Consider the following 17464-nt stretch of genomic DNA (forward strand, 5'->3'; position numbering starts at 1 on the left):
CAGTGAACTCCAGCACGGTGGCATTTAAACTTTGCTGCTTCCTTTATTTCATGTGATTAAAGACGTGACAGTGAGTGAAACGCTCACATGTCAGTGGCAAGCCCGATTCGTGCCCATGGCTCTGAGCAAGTCTCCTTCATTGACTGTAGTTTTGCTTTCTTCAGATCTACCAGTTCCAGTTGGACTCTGTGATACTAAGAGGAGATCTGAACTCCACGTGATCCTTACATCAGTACAGCATTTGTTTGACTGTATATTTGTAATCACACCCTCTAGTGTCACCCATATGAGGATGGGTTCCCCTTTGAGTCTGGTTCCTCTCAAGGTTTCTTCCTTACCAATTTAAGGGAGTTTTTCCTTGCCACTGCGGCCTGAGTCACCTCAGACTTGCTCATTGGGGATAAATACATACATACATACATACATACATACATACATACATACATGCATACATACATACATACATACATACATACATACATAAATACTGTGAACTATATATATCTTGAATTTTTATTATATTAATTCTTTATACTTCTCCTTATGTTTACCTTCTGTTCAATGTTAAGCGCTATACAAATAAACTTGAATTGAATTGAATTAAATTTAGATCTTCATGACTTTCCAGTGAATAGTATCTGATAAAAATAAAACTTATTGAGAACTGATATGAAAACAACACACAGGAGCATAAGAAAGATATTTTCAGTTGGGTGTAGTCACTGACGAACCTTTTGATATCCAACCTGAACAGCTTAGAGAGAGCTAATCTACAAAGGCTACGGATGTGAAACCACACATAGCTTCTACCAGCTCTGCTACACCATGTGAAAAATCTTAAGCTAGTATTTCATCATTATTTATGTCTATCCCCTGATTTAGTTCATTTTTAATTGGAGGATTGTGTGAACATGTCCTACGAAGTGTGAATTGTTGATTAGTGTGCTGTTTCTATCAATCTCCGAATGCCACCAAGAAATATCTGCAAAGGGAATAAAATCCACCTTTTTTAAAAGATGCGCCTATTAGCCAAGTGAGACTAATTAGCCGTGTGCTCTCCTGCAGTCATCTACATGTAAAGCTGCTCACTGTGCTGACAAAACTGTACTTACGGAGAAAAAGATAGTGCCTAAACCAACTTTTAATTATAGTGAGTGCAGATTTTGACTGTGAAGACATCAGTAAAAGGTTGATATTTTTTTTTTTTTTTTTTAAATAAGCTTTGTTATTGTCATCCTTTGTCTAGCATTAGAGACAACGCTTTTCTTATGTCTTCCACAGGTCATAGGATGAATGCTGGAGGAAAGATAAAGTTGGAGCATGCTAGGAGGAGAGATTGCCGTAGTAACAAGGCGGACCTGACAGTGATGTCACGAGGGTGAGTCAGAGGGCAGCCAAGGGCAAGCTCATTATTTCAAGCTATCACTCTACGTCCTGCTACTGATGAGTGTCACACTCTCAGGCTCACGTTTATGCTTTCCACCAATCAGAAAGGCTTTAAGGTGTTTTTCTGCCTGCTGGTACAAGCATTTTAATGATTGGTGTCACAACGAATGAAATGAAAGCAACATGTTAAACCAGGTCCAGTGTAATGGTGACATGAGAATTCTGATTAATGTTAACATACAATAATTGATGGAGCAGGTTGATTATTAAAATTAACCTATATCTTAGAAGATCGTGCGGTTAAACAGGTAATGACATTTTTTAAAAATAGAATAAACATTTTATCTTAACTCATAAGAGAATCATGAACAGTTTTACAGCGCTTACATGATGCGTTGAAGGTTATGTGAATATAGACAGCATTTGTGTACCTTTAAAAATATAAATCAGCATTTATTTATTTGTTTATTTATTTGTTTGTTTGTTTGTTTATTTATTTATTTATTGGTGTTAGAGTGTAGCCGCCTGATACTGAAAGTCTTCACATAAATGTGTAGCACACAGAGAGCTGCACATATTTCTATATTAAGCACAAATAGCTTAACTTGTTAAACCTGCAATACATATGAACATCCAAACTTTTACGCTGATCTACTGAGCTGTGAAAGCTTTTTAACAGTGCATCTTTAATTTGTATTGCTGCTATTTGTTTGGTGGTTGTATTTACTTTTCTATCTTATTTGTATGCACAACTTGGGCCCTGCACACCACAAGATAGTGGTAGAATTTGCTGTGGATATCCTAATAACATAATGTTAACCAAATGTATGTGCTTAAATAATGAAAGAGTATCCTGTTAACCCATTTTTAACATGGGGGTAGGTGTGATCTCAGTGACTTTACCAGTGGCATGGTTGTTGCCAGATGGGCTAGTTTGAGTATTTTAGAAACTGCTGATCGGCTGGAATTTTCAAACACAATACAATGGTGTGAAAAAATAAACTGCTGTTGGTGAGAGCGGTCGGAGGAGAATAGGAAGTCTCTGGTAACTCAAACAACCATGATGTGCAGAAAAGCATTTCAGTAAATGCAGCACATTGAACCTCGAGGCGGATTGGTGGTAATAATTGCGGAAGACTACTTTGTGCTTTACTCTCCTTAGCCAAGTACAAGAAAATGTGGCTACATTGGGCAGAGGCTTTCCGAAACTGAACAGTTAAAGATATTTAGTCTCTAGCACTTAACATAACTCTAGCAGTTCCTTTTATGTCATTGTTGGTCATGTGCTATAAAACAATAAAAAACCCATATCACTTAAATATTATGTTCAGGTCCTATGGATGTAGATTTATATTTATGGCATTTTGCTCTGAGTTACCAAATAGGATATACAAGTACACTATTAGCCTATGAGATTCAATAAATCAAATCATGTATTATGTATGTTGACGTGTATCTTATAAACTCACATGACTGATTGCCAAATCAGGTTTACGGTTTGCCCACCATTTTGTTTTAGTACTACATCCCATAAGATTCTACAGCTTGAGTATTATAGCAAAAGTGCAATAGATCATCAGAGGATTGTGTTTTGCAAACATTAACATTGTGCATTGGTCAAATTAGGAGCTTAGGGTTCTAAAGGAGCTTAAATTACCATGTTGTAGCATTTGTTCCTCCAGAAACACTAGTTACAGTCTACCTGCGCAATTACAATGGTAGAGAAGTCTAGAAGCAGTTCCTACAGTCATAAATCAGTGGTTCATGTTGTCACAAATTATATGATTGATTGGATTTCGAAAAGCCTGCAGGCAGTTCAGAGATCTCTAAAGGCAAAAGTGATCTATAAAGGTACATATTTTGAGGTATATTGTAACAGTCATCTGTTTAGTCTGCCTTTTTGTCTAAAATCTTATCGTCCCTTAGAGAGTGTGTGGGAAGCTGAGTCTGCAGGCAGGAAAGGTTTCTATTTAGGAAAGAACAAAAGGTTGGACAAGTTTTAGCATGAAAATCTTTTGCCAGATGGGTTGAAGTTGTGCATTGACCACCATCAGAAAAAATGAAATTGTTCTAATTAATTTGCCTTTTTTCCATAGTGCATCCTAGAGACATCTCATCCCCAGGTAAGCGACAGACATGAACATGGCTGACCAAATGATGTGAAAGAAAACATGATTAATCAGACCTCAACTTAATTAATCTTCTTCCATTGCTCCACATTCCATTTCTGATGCTCACATGCTCATTGTAGACATTTTCAGCTGTGGAAAAGGGTTAGCATTACCACACTGACCAGTCTGCAGCTAATTAGCCTCATATACAAAAAGCTGTGAAGCACTGTGTGTTCTGACATCTTTCCTGTACTTCCAATTTCCATGAACTTTTTCAATCATTTGTGATATAGTTGCTCTTTTTTTGGAATCAAACCAAATGAGCTTTGAGCAAATCAATGAACCTTTGGAACCCATGATCCTTTTGCTGGTTCACCAGTTGACCTTCCTTGGACCACATTGGTAGGTAAAACAAACCCAACTAAACCAGAACTATTTTGGAGATGGTCTGACCCAGTTATCTAGCCATGACAGTCGCTCAGATCCTTACCCTTCCCCATATTTCCTGCTCCATTACATTCATACATCCATTACATACAGTGCTGTCTAATACATCCCACCCCTTGACTGGTGCCATTGTAATGAGATAATCAATGTTATCCACTTCACCCGACTGTGGTATTAATGTTATGGCTGATTGGTGTATATTTTCCTCCTATTAGACTAGGGCTTCTTAGACTTTTTGCATCCAGGGACACCATTAAATGTAATAGATTCCAAAGACTCTCTTTTTCCACAGATTTATGTTATGAAGATAATCCATCTATTGAAAAATTAGGCTTGTCATTTAATACATTTTACTGTAGTCTTTTTTTGTAGGCTATTTATTGGTGCCATAAAGCTAGATATTCCTGGACATTCCTCTGGGAGAACATGTTAGGTTCAAGCTGATATTATTTGTATTCCTACTTGTTTTTGAGTCCCCAGACCCTACTTCATGAACCAATAATCTACATGCACACTCAGCTGGATGCACATAGATGCTAACTATGAATGTAAAATAGATTGTAATAGTCAAAGGCTTATGAAACAGCAGTTTAATCATCTAAATAATATTTATATGAAATGCAGGCATCTATTAAAAACCTCACAGTAAATCTATTGTTTGTAACTTGATAACTCAGCATGGAATGAATCCAATGGCTATTGTTTAGATGATAGAGTGAAAAAGAAATGAAATCGAACAAAGTGAGTTACATTCTATATGAAACGCACCAGGACTCCATCACATTTTATTGACTGAGCATAACAAAATCAAAAGATAATATGCTTTGGAAACATATTCTATTCTATAGAACATAGAAATCAGTAAGGTCTTATAACATAGTCTGTGGATATAAGAAAGGACATCATAGAAAGCTGCATGCTACTGATATGAATTGCAATTGTGTGCTTTGGATCAAGGGATTTGAGATGTGGCTATTATTTAAAACACTTAACAACTCGATGGGTCTCTCTGATATATTCCAGGATGAAGCATCAGGGAAAATTGGGTGGTTGAACAGTAAAAGCTCTGGAGTGTAACACTTCAGTTACACATTTCAATGTGGTTGGATTATAACAAGAAGAAGAAAAAGAATGAGGCGTCTTTGTCAAGACTTTTTAAACAGCTGTATTACAACTGTATAGTAACTTCATGGCGTTGTCATGGAAATAGCTGCACTTTCTGTTGACACTAATGGGCTAATGGGCTACTCTGCTGAGTTCTACTTATAATCTGTTACATATAACAGCTCTTATATACAACACAAAAGCCTGGGCTGTGTAAAGAGTTCAACTGTGACTGTGAGGTATCCTGTTATTAATGTGTAATTCAGATGACAATACTTTGTTACAGCAGAGGTTAGTGAACGACTGCTGCAGTATTTTCATTATTACTGCAGGCACAGAACTAACTGTATTGTGTTTAGTTCACATTCTGCAGAGACAATTTACAGAGACTAATTTACAATTTACAGCATGTTTTCATAGTTACTTGAAGGACCTGTGTTTACATACCCTGCTTAAAAAGACATCTAATTCTGAACAGCTATCAGCCAATCAGGCATGTTTGTTAGCACATGTATGTGGAAGAGGGTAAACAGCGCTTTCCTCCGAGGGTGTTATTCTACCCCATGATGGAGCATGAGCAGCAGTTCGGAATGATGCAGCTGGCTGACTTCACGTGTTTTGGAGTACGTAATAGCACATGATAGCCTCCACCCTCTACACGTGTACTGTGATAGGGATAGGGAAGTTTGGGAGGAACTGGCAAGTTAGAGAAGAAATTCATGTGTGTGACTAAATTAAAGAAATTTGTGGAAAATTAAAAAAACAAACAAACAAAAAACTGGTAGACATAGACACTTTAGAGTGTTAACTTAAAGTGTTGTGAATGCCATATTGTTAAGATATATTTAAAAGAAAAACACGAATAAGGCAATTTTCAACTCTTAAACATTTGTTGATTAATTTGGGCACAAATCAGGACAGTGGAAAGTAACTTACTAGCGGGTAAATATGATCTACCATGCAGTTTGGCCAGTTGGCAGATAGTAGCTGAGTCAAACTTATCATCAGGACTTATTCCAGCATGCTGAGCTACCCAGACAGATAATGATTACCATTTCTAGAGCTTTCTAAACCTCTTAAAGGTTATAATGGGAAAGATCATGCGTGTTATAGGATACATAGTAGGAAAGGCTGACATTAGGATGATATAGGAAATACATTTTATGTGAATCATTCCATAATCCTTTATGTATATATGGAGGTATTAAAGATCACTGAAAAGCTACCAAATAGCCTCTGTGACCTGAACAAAAAGACGTAGTAAAGTTAATATTTTGGTTTGTACACACACACACACACACCTAATTGTCTAGTTTTTATATCACCATGTTTTCTTGTCATAAAGAACTAAAGAATATACTTGTCATAAAAAAGCCCAGCAGCTGAGGGACCTTATCAAAGTGCTTCATGACACTTACAGAAGAGTTAGGATAAAAATAAAGCACACAGTGTCTATTGTCACATTCTGGCTTAAGGCCATTCTCTTGTGGTGACTGAAAGTGTTGTTCTATCTCCTTAGTTGACACGCTGTTGTGGTGCTCTAGTGCTTGCTAGCACCTAATATAGAAAAGCCTGTTGCAGCTGTGTGAGCAATGTGTGTGTGTGTGTGTGTGTCTCTGTGTGTGTGTTTCTTCTTCAGTACCTCTAAAGATATCACAGTGCCCTGGTTTGAAATTCCACATCATCTCTACTTTAGAGCTTCTGTTGAACTTAAAAGACATGATTATAAATTGACATTCATATACTCTGGAGAGTTAAACCTTGGAGATTTTGTTACTCAAATCTATGAATCGAGCTGGAGCAGCTGAACCACAACACAGGACTATATTGATTGTATGTAATAACGCAATTACTTAGATTTTATGTTTATGCAACAGACATACATACATAACAAATAAAACATGACAGGATGTGCTATTATGTGAAAATAATCACTCTTCATTATCATGTTAATATCTGCACATCCAGAAAGTGTTTTACTCCTCTTATACTCCAGCAATGCAATTTTGCAAGTCTCTGTAAACAGTCCCTCCCTCACCAGCATTTTTTTTCTTTCTCTTGTTGTTAATAAGACAAATGCAGCTTGTCATGTTACTGAAACACCATAATGCACAAACTTTGAAACTTTTTTCAAAACCTCTTGGAAATGCTTCATCTCAGACTGTTGGAAAATGCTGATACTTGAGAATCCTTCCTCTCACTCATTTTCTACCGCTTATTCGAACTATCTCAGGAGTCATCGGGCATCAAGGCAGGATACACCCTGGACGGAGTGCCAACCCATCGCAGGGCACACACACTGTCATTCACTCACGCAATCAAACACACTACGGACAATTTTCCAGAGATGCCAATCATCCTACCATGCATGTCTTTGGATCGGGGGAGGAAACCGGAGTACCCGGAGGAAACCCCCGAGGCACGGGGAGAACATGCAAACTCCACACACACAAGGCGGAGGCAGGAATCGAACCCCCAACACTTGAGGTGTGAGGCGAACGTGCTAACCACTAAGCCACCGTGCCCCCCTAGAATCCTTCCAAAAGGTCTAAAAGAAATTTGACCATATTAACAACAGCAACACATTACAACAAGTAGCTTTGGCTTTAAATATGACACTATGCTTTACCTTGCATTCAAACTGCTCTTATAGAAGATTGTTCATCACCTACAGACCAATTAGAATGGAGAATTCAACAGCTCTGTGGTATAAACATACTTGCTTCAGGCTTCTTTAGTGGTGGATGGAAGACTTTTTAGATGGAAGTCTGTTGAAACAATACAGGGTTTGATTCCTCGTTAAATCCAGAAAGCGATTCTAAAAGAGTTTCTGGCGAGCATCATTATTTTCCATTTAAATTCCCTTGAACATTAAAACCCAGTTTCATAATTGCCCTAAAGGGCACTGCCCAGCACACACAAACAGACCTTTATTTCTTCTTCTTTTTTTTTTGCTTCTTCAGCATGCCAGCAATTTGCATTTTCATCAGTCGCTAGAGCAGTCCTTTTCGACTGCACACTGCAATTTCTTTCACTTTGCTGCCTCTAAGCTTGCCAAGCAGTACTCTTTAGGGAGGAAGACAGTGCATGGATTAAACTCCTGCACACAAGATGTCCACCATGCACTGCTAAATCTGCTGAATAATGAGACACATCGTTCTCAAAATAAACCTCTTTCTTTCATTTGGGATCAAGCGATTTCTTTCATCACTTCTTTAAGTAAAGCATGACAGCTGAGATGATTTTGTATATATCTGAAAATCTTCACTCTTACGTACAGTAGTGCTCAAATGAAAAAATGTCACACACTTTTCCATGCTGTGATGTGTTAATATGGTATCGCTATCAGTGATGGCACGTTACTACATGCAACCCAGTTCACAATACTATGTAACATCACTGTTTATGATTTATATAACTGGCTTGTGATGTGTGATGTGTAATAACTAGGTGAACACTATTTAATAAGCAGAACAGCACTTTGTCCTTCACTAATCTTGATATTTCTGATCTCTGAATGTTTTTGTCAGTTCACAAAATCATAATATCTTACAAGTGAAATATAGATACTTCAAACTTGTTTGCTGTTCTCTTGCTTTTTCAGCCTTGAAATGCAATTTACTGACTTGTACCTTTGAAGCTTGAACATATGATGTATTTATTTCTCCTAATTCTATGCCTCAGTTCTTCTCTTAATCACAATTTCTGTTCTTTTTGCCTCTCCATCTTCTGCGTAGAATATTTTCATGACATAAATTTCCACATCTGTCTTTTTTTTGTCTTTTTTTTTTTGCTTCATCTCCTTCTTTATTTTATTCACTAAACTACATTAGGTTCTGATTAGGTTTTGATAGTCTTAGTAAATGGATAAAAGTTCAATACATTTAAAATTAGATCTATAAGATAACCTTGTAGTCAAACTACTGCTGTTATTGAAAATTATTCAACATCTATGGACCAATCACAATCGAGAATTCAACAGCTCTGTGTTATAAATATTCATTCAATAATAGGTGCAGATGGAAGAATTGTAGGAACAATACCGGTTTTGATACCTTGAAATCACAATGTGCAAACCCTCCAAAAATAAAATAAATGTTAGAAAATCAAAAAAGCAAAAAAATGAAGGAAAATCTTTAGGTCTTTAGAATGTTGGAGAGTGCTGACACTGGAGAAAGCATTATAATTTAACATATTTTTAATTTCCCTTTAACATTTAAACCCAGGTTTATAATTGAGCTTTATTGGGTCTGTGGGCACAATTTTGGTGTCCTCAGTGTCAGTGTATCCTTCACATTCTGGTTACAGGATACGTTTTACTTTTACTGTTATGGTTAATCTTTTCTATCCAGGGTCACCCAGATGAGGATGGGTTTCCTTCTGCATCTGGTTCATCCTAGTATTGTCTCTAGTGTTAGTGATATAAATAAATAATTTATATGCTGAATTTCTATATTTCTGTATAGCTGCTTTGTGTCAATGTTCATTGTTAAAAGTGGAACTGAATTTTAGCGACAGAATGAGCTGAAATGTGCTACGGCCTAATAAAGTCATCTAGCTGTATAGCTACAGTTGAAAAATCCCATTTTATTATTGTTTAAAACAATAGAAAGGGAAAATCCAGTGTTATGAATATGACATTTGGAGTCACATTTGTTAATACAATGGTTACACACCAGAGGATGGCTTGGGATCAGGGTCAATTTGCATAAGTTGTCATTTAACCTCTTGAGGACAATGCAGAAAAAATACAATTAGATTTTCAAGTACATTTAGCAGACACCCTTATCCAGAGAAACTTACGTCTCTCTCTTTTTTTCTTATTAGCTTGATATTTCTATCAAATGGCCTGTAAATGAATAACGAAAAGAGAACATCAGGACAAAACCAAGCAAAAAAAAAAGACAAGTGCCAAGCACCAAGCTACTAATGTCCTGCGAACACATCTGCTGTCTGCTTCCAATTTCTGTCAGCCTGAACTTCACATCATTTCTCCTTTCCTGACTCTGTGCAGCTAAGCAGCCTGTACATTACCTGGTGTAGCCTCCTGCCTCATAGCTCAATAAGTTCAGCTGCAATATTTACTGTTGCTGTGGAGTGCTGCCTCGAAAGGTGATCAATCTCACAGCCATTTTATCATAGAACAGACATTTATGCCTCTGTGATTGGATGGGATAAGAGATCTCCGGAGAGAGATAACAGACAGCGTGGAGGAAAAGAGTTTGAATTGACTTCTGGACTGGACTGAAATTTCACCTGATTGCAGTCATTTGTTTTGTTCTTGCACTGGTTGAATTGAAGCATTTTCCTTTCTCTAATCTTGAAGTGCATACAATATAATTATGATGAAATGATAAATGGTAAATACATGGTATTTAGATACACGTTAAACAATGTGCTATGTATCACGACTCAGCATTATGGTAATATCCACACACATTTTGCTTACACATCTAACAGGTATCATTACTACTTGTTCCATTGAATCCAAACAGCCGAACAGCACAACATGGGAAACTATTTTATCACTGCTGTATTGATCAGTCCTGAAGAGAAAGACCTCAGAGTACGAGAGGATACAGTCTGTTGTTTTCATTACATGCTATTCAGCAGTTGAGACAGTAATCTATAATTCTACTGCAAAGAGGCAGAAAGCCCTAATAGAAAATATCTTCAAGGGATGTTTGTTTCTCTTGAATTACATAATCCTAAGAACAAAAATGATTTTTTATGGAAATTCTATAGCATAAAACTATGCTACAAAAAGCACATATGCATAAGTTTATAGTGTGTACCATACATAATACAGGCAACAATAAAGGAAATACATACACTTTATTATATACTAAGATGAATATGTAGCAAATATGTGTAACCTAAAGGTAATATTGTGTGTAAACAGCAAGAATAATCTCTGATGTTATAATTTGATGGAATTGTAAATAATGGCATATAATAATGGTAATAATGATGATAATGGTTAATATAGAAATGCTTTCATATTCTTCTTCAGTTAAGGCTAATGTATATGGCCAAATGTATGTGAGCAGTATGTTGATGTCTTTATAAGAGACCCAAATATCTTCCAATTTTTAACAATGCTCCTGTGCCATGAAGACATGGGTTGCCAATGTTGGTGTGGTCAATCTGGAGTGTCCTGATCTCAACCGGTTAAACACCACTGGGATGAAAAGGAACGGTGACTATGCACCAGGCTTCCTCAACCAACATCACTAATGCTCTCATGGCTGAATGAGCACAAATCCCCAGAACCATGCTCCCAAATCTATCAGAAAATCTTTCAAGAAGACTGGAGGTTATGATCACAGCAAAGAGTGACTACGTACAGTATATTATGGGAAGTCTCAACAATCCCAATCTTATCTCAACAACACCAAGCCTAGGTGTGGTTGCTTGACAGATTATGACAACCAAATCTGTGTTGAACAAGGATAATCTGGATTACATTAGGGCCCATAAGGACAAGTTCCATGTAGTGATAGATATGTCATTATCAGTGTTTACAAAGATCGTCTGTGTCTTCTGTGGCTGTACTTCAACAAGCCTGAGAGGATAACGTCCAGGCCTCCAGCGGCAGAGTGTAAAGCATCTGTCTGCACATCTGACAGAAAGTAGGACTTGCGCTGTGCCAAAAGCAGCGTGTGATAATGCAGCCTTGCTGCTCACTTGCAAATATTTATCCTTGATAAAATGTCAGGTGAGTAATTCGGTCTGTGGTGACTTCAGAGTAATGTTTGTGCAGAGCTTAACTGAAAGGCTGCAATAAGACAGGATCCATCGTTTTTTTTTGTCCTTTCAGGGTTTGAGGATTTTCTCAGGCCTAATATAACATCACAAGGATTTCTTATCTCTGTCTCGTGCCTAAGAAGGGAATGTAGAAAATGGTCAGAGGAAATGTGCCTTATTAATACTTTTACCTGTCAAAGGATGAATGTACTTTTGTCATAACTGGAGATGAGTAAAAGTGCCTGTTACTAATGACAGCTACTTAAATATTATATGGAAATTTATTCTAATGTCAATACAAGTCACCTAAATTGACAAATATGGATTTCAAACCTATATGCAATCTACTTCTATTTGCTCTTCTTAAGGGGCGATTAGCTCAATACAACAAGCTATGAGCGTCGATATAATGTTAAAACTATTGGATCAGAATGTTAAATCTGACCGGTTGAACATGCATTATAAAAAGGAAGCTCAGTTCATTTCTATAACTATTTGATTGGTGAGAAGACATGAAAAAGCTTACATCGTATAAGCTTCCATGTGTTTAAAAAAAAATTTCATTTTCGACTGCATATTATTTTATGAGCGTTTTAAATCTCAAACTGAATTATATTTACAGTTCAGACTATTATTATTCATAGATGGATATGGCCCCTTGGCTTTCCATTCCTATTACATTTAGTATAAGAGATTGAAGAGTTTAAAGGTCAGATCTCTCTATGCATTTGCACCTACTCGTGTATTTCAAGCCAATCTTCAGAGAAACAGATCAAACTCTGCGTGTCTTTGTTATGTACCATGTAATTTCTTTCTCATACTTCTTTCTGACAGCTTCACCGCCTCGGTAAAGTCGAGGGTTGACAGACTGGAGACTATAAAATGTTTTAAGAACACCGGATGGTAAAATGCAACCTAGTTCTTTATGTGCTGTACCCAGGGGTGTAAGCAAAATGTCTGCTCTCTCTGAAAATGATCTTCCTTCTTTCTATTGAGAGTCATTTTCACCTAGAGGCCCTGCATAGTATAGTATAGTCACTTGCACTATTCTCCACTCAACCTATTAAATTATACAGTTGGCCAGCTGTTACGTAAAGGAAAGAGCCCATACAGGGTTCTTGTTATGTTGATGACAATAGAGTTCACGCAACTTGTGGCAAAGTGCAGCCACTGCTTCTTTTTCTTCTTGATTCATATATCCGTTGCTATATATATATATATATTTCATTAGCAAGAAAACTGATTAGTTGTCAAGTGGAATGCTAGTTGTACAACCCACTACGAAACGCTATTGCTATGGCAACCAGCAGTAGGAACAACAACTGATGTATAGTATAACGAATGTCGATGTGCGAATGTAGCTTGATACACCTGGCACTGATAGGTTCTTTAAATCTACTCTCTAGATTAGAAAAACATAAGGAACACTGTTCTGTTGCAAAATTTGTACATCAACATTTTTAAATATTACAAATAAATATTCTATATGTAATTATCACTTATTTAATTTAGTTATTACATGAAAAGTCCAAATAAAAGCAGGCCAGGTTTTTGTTTCACTGTATGTTGCTGTTCTTTACTGTATATAACCATGTATGTGACAAATAAAATCACAGTCATGTATCCGCACTTCCGTCCTAATGTATACAACTTATAAAAGTTGACTTAAAAGTAATCAACCACCAGCTTCTTCATTACAAATCTGTGCAGTTTTCTTATCAGACATTAAATAATCCACTTTAAGACATTTGGTTTGCACAAATAATCTGAAGTGGAGGCCAGAATGAAATCTTATGATGATTATATTGATTTGATTTTTGAAACCTGTTAGCTGGTTTATACCTGGGAAAAGGGAAGGAACATTTTGAGGACTAGAGACCCAGCACACAGCTTCCATCGGACACAATAAAACATCATTTCTTTTTTATTCACAGATCTCTGTGTTAAAATGATGGATCATCAGCCTTGGGGTGAAATATCTACAATAATATTATTAATTTTTTGAGTTTGCATGAAAATATGAAAAAGGGCCCTGATTTTCATCATGTTTCATCTTTAACACACACAAACACACTAGAGATACACACAAACACACTAGAGATACACACACACACACACTAGATACACACACACACACACTAGATACACACACACACACACTAGAGACACACACACTAGAGATACACACACTAGAGATATACACACACACACACACACACACACACACACACACACACACAGTAGAGATACACGACGAACTACTGTATAATCACACACTGCCTCTCCTCAACGCTAACTCTAAATTGTACACATACAAGAGATTGACACATGTCACAGCCAATCGTTGACCAAATCTGTAGCGCGGGAGGATGTTTGTAACCAATAAAAATAGCACACTAGTCGTGGGCGTGTCAGGGAATTCAGGTTAGGTTGCACTAGCTGGGAGGAAGGGGGGGGAGAGGTTTGGTTGGTCGGTCGGTTTGTGGGGTAAGAGACTGGCTACAGTAGCGCTGTAAATCAGACGGAGCTACAGTAACGGCTCTGAAATTTGTTACCCTGTTGCAAGTATTTCCGGCGAGTGATAGGAGAGAGCAATATCACCGCAGTCTCCCGTTTTGGGGAAGAGTCTTTGAGCGAGGACTAGAGAAGAAAACAGAGAGACAGACGAACACACACATTTGACTGGAAATGTCTGAAAACAAACCGAATGATGATCCGAAGTTGTCTACGACGGATAGAGTTGTTAAATGTGAGTATGAAACTAAAACAATTCGGTGTTGTGCTTACAGACTGTGGACGTTTTAACGTATGTGTGTGTGTAAATAATAATATCTCCAAAACCCTTCTCGGTTCAGGGTCTGGAAAAGGGACCAGTTGCCTGTTTAGGGGGGAAAAAAGGGTGTTAGCCGGCTGGTGAAAGTAGGAAGTCAAAAGGTAGTTATTTTATTAGCACGAGAGTCTCATTGGCTCACAATGACAGCGTGTGTGTGTCTGAACCAGTGTCTTCTTGTCAGTAGAGACGTGTTGTCACGACGTGTCGGTGGAGTTTAATATTCCTGTGTGTTTACTTTGTGACATTCGGTGTTAAAACGTAGTTTTAGCAAAGCGCGCAATGAAGTGTGAAGTCTGTCTGACGGACAGACAGACACGCTGACTGACACCCAGACAGACAGACACACTGACTGACTGACACGCTGACTGACAGACACACTGGCAGACAGACTGACTGACTGACAGTTTGTCAGTCAGTGTGTCTGTCTGTCCGTCTGTCTGTGTGTCTGTCAGTCAGTCTTTCACTGTGTCTGTTAGTGTGTCTGTCAGTCAGTCAGTCATTGTGTCCGTCCGTCAGTCAGCCAGTCAGTCCACCACCCAGGTGTTGCTCAACAGCTGTGTATTATGCTATGAAACACATATGTACGTTTCACACTCAGGTTGCAGGATGGACCAGAGCACTAATACTAATCCTCAGCTTGGTCATGCTGCACTTTGACAGGTCTTGGCCCGTTTTTATTAAAAAACTCTCTCCTTTGTTTTGATTACGAAATGCCATCCTGAGACTGAGTATTCTTTACTATGTGGCATTGTATTACCGAGGTTAGTCTACTCACTCAGCGGTTATGGGAATTCCGCTTCTTTTCAGTGAGTCAAATCATTTGGCTCAGCTCACCAAAAGAGTCGAGTCTTTTTTTTTGCTCCCAAACGGCTCATTGCACCACCAATCCCAAACATACAAAGTTTGCTTTTTCTCTCTCTCTCTCTCTTTCTCTTTTAATGAACAAAAGCAACATGACTTATAATTTGTATTGAATCTAGCTGCCTGTTGGTAAAATCAGCAAGGTACTACAAATGAATCAGTAACTCTGCATTAATGTTATTATACCACCTGTGTCTGTAAGTCATTAAGAAGATTTATTTTCATTTACCCTGGTAATTGATCACCTCCCCTGATACGCTTGACTACATGCAGTTTTTAACAAGCCGGGGTTCGGGCGGATCCTCCCTATTCTCCCTGTCCTCCAAAACACGACTCACTGTTCACACCAATAAACAGCTCACATTAAAAAGGAGGTTTCCATGGAAACATTTTGATTAAAAGAGTAACAGCACTGGTGTTGGAAATAATAAAGAAAAACAAAACAATTTATCTCATGTATGCGAGCCAAGTCTCACTATAAGAGCTGCCTCAGAAAGCCAATTAGTTTCTCGAATCACCTTTTAGTGATAAGTCAGCCATTTTGCCCCCCCCCCCCCAAATTTGTTTAGAATTTAAAACCCAAAGCTATAATTCTGCAGTCTTTAACTGGAGCTTTAACTTTTGCACAACTCTATTGAAGCATCATAAACCTAACAGCTTGTGCCTCTAAGTATTATTACTTCTGATGCTTGTTTTTTTTTTTTTTACACTGACCAGCACAGGATGCCCCTTCTTTGCCCCTTAGAATGACCGCTTGCCCCGGCACCTCTTTTACACTCTCTGCCCAACAAGTTAAATACCAATATGCGGCCTTCCTTGCAGGCAAACACTTCGCAATACCGATGTGATCCGTTCTTTAGATATGCGCTGTTGTATAAATGCACCCTTCTGATATGAATTGATTGCTCTCATAAGAAAGCCTTTCCGCGAGCCGATAGGTCCTTTGCTCTCTTTCATTCGGCTGCGTCTCATTAGGACTCCGCTGTGAAGAGCAATTTCCTCTCGTTGGCCAGAGGATGCGAACGAAAAGGGCTCAGAGTGCCTTTGAAAGGACCCTGCATTATAAATATTTCAAAGATCGTGGCACAAGGTATCAGAGTAATGGGTGCAGTGGCACAAAGTGCTTTGCTCAGGGTTGAATGAGGTTTGAAAAGGGTGGGGAAGGAAGAGAGGAAGGAAAGAAATGGTGCTTCCTTTCTCACCTCATTAGCTGGTGGTTTTATGTAATAGGCTCCTACAGTAATGTAAAGCAAGAAATGCATGTTTTTTTTTTTTTTAGTTTTTTTTCTTGCCCCAATAGAAATATTAGTGCTAGGATAAGAGTGACTTGTATAAAGTGCTGCAAATCTTCCATCGATCAGGTCTGTCAAGAGAGATAAATCGAAGCGTACCCGTAGTGTCGCACTTCAACTTGTTGTAAAGATGCTTTTATGAGTTTTATTTATGCCTTTATCATGCTTTTATTCTTAGATTCAAGCACAGACATGTAGCGTTAGAGCAGTGTGCGGATTCATTTTTCATAAATGCTGTGTCACTGTTGGTGGAATATTAGGATATTTATTCAGCTGCCCGAGAAGCCTCTCATTTGTTTACCTGTCCTGCTCCCTGTATTTACAACACGGTCGGTCTGTCTCCAGCACCGCCTGCTAGCTGACTTCACCATAGCCTCGCTGTTTATAAATCAGTTTCCGCTATACGCAGGCAAAACCTACTAGGTCATTTGCTTGCATCTTATTTTGCATACAATTTTCTCCTTTATGCCAAGGTTCTAGTACTGGTTTTAGAGAAGCTCAGAATTGTTGAGAGAGATTTCTTTAGCATTCAGAATAAATTTTTGTTTTCTTCTCTCCAGAGTCTAAATGTGCAGCACAGGGCTGGATTATTCAGCAGCATTTCCGTAGTTTTAAACGATCCTGTCTGTTCTGTAATTCTGTCTTGCTTGAGGTTTTTTCCTTCAGCCTCTTGTGTAGAAGCA

The 17464-nt window shown here is 38.0% G+C and overlaps 1 protein-coding gene across 1 annotated transcript in view; it reads left to right on the forward strand.

Moving 5' to 3' along the window:
- Positions 1-14259: 14259 nt before the first annotated feature.
- LOC132848538 (protein phosphatase 3 catalytic subunit alpha) overlaps positions 14260-17464 on the forward strand; it is an 81526-nt gene continuing 78321 nt past the window's right edge. The window contains exon 1 of the mRNA XM_060874338.1: positions 14260-14544. Within this exon, the coding sequence (XP_060730321.1) occupies positions 14484-14544 (61 nt within the window). The 5' untranslated portion in view covers positions 14260-14483. The remainder of the gene's footprint in view (positions 14545-17464) is intronic.

The sequence above is a fragment of the Tachysurus vachellii genome, chromosome 7 (genome assembly GCF_030014155.1).
Source record: "Tachysurus vachellii isolate PV-2020 chromosome 7, HZAU_Pvac_v1, whole genome shotgun sequence".
In the NCBI taxonomy this organism is placed as follows: domain Eukaryota; kingdom Metazoa; phylum Chordata; class Actinopteri; order Siluriformes; family Bagridae; genus Tachysurus; species Tachysurus vachellii.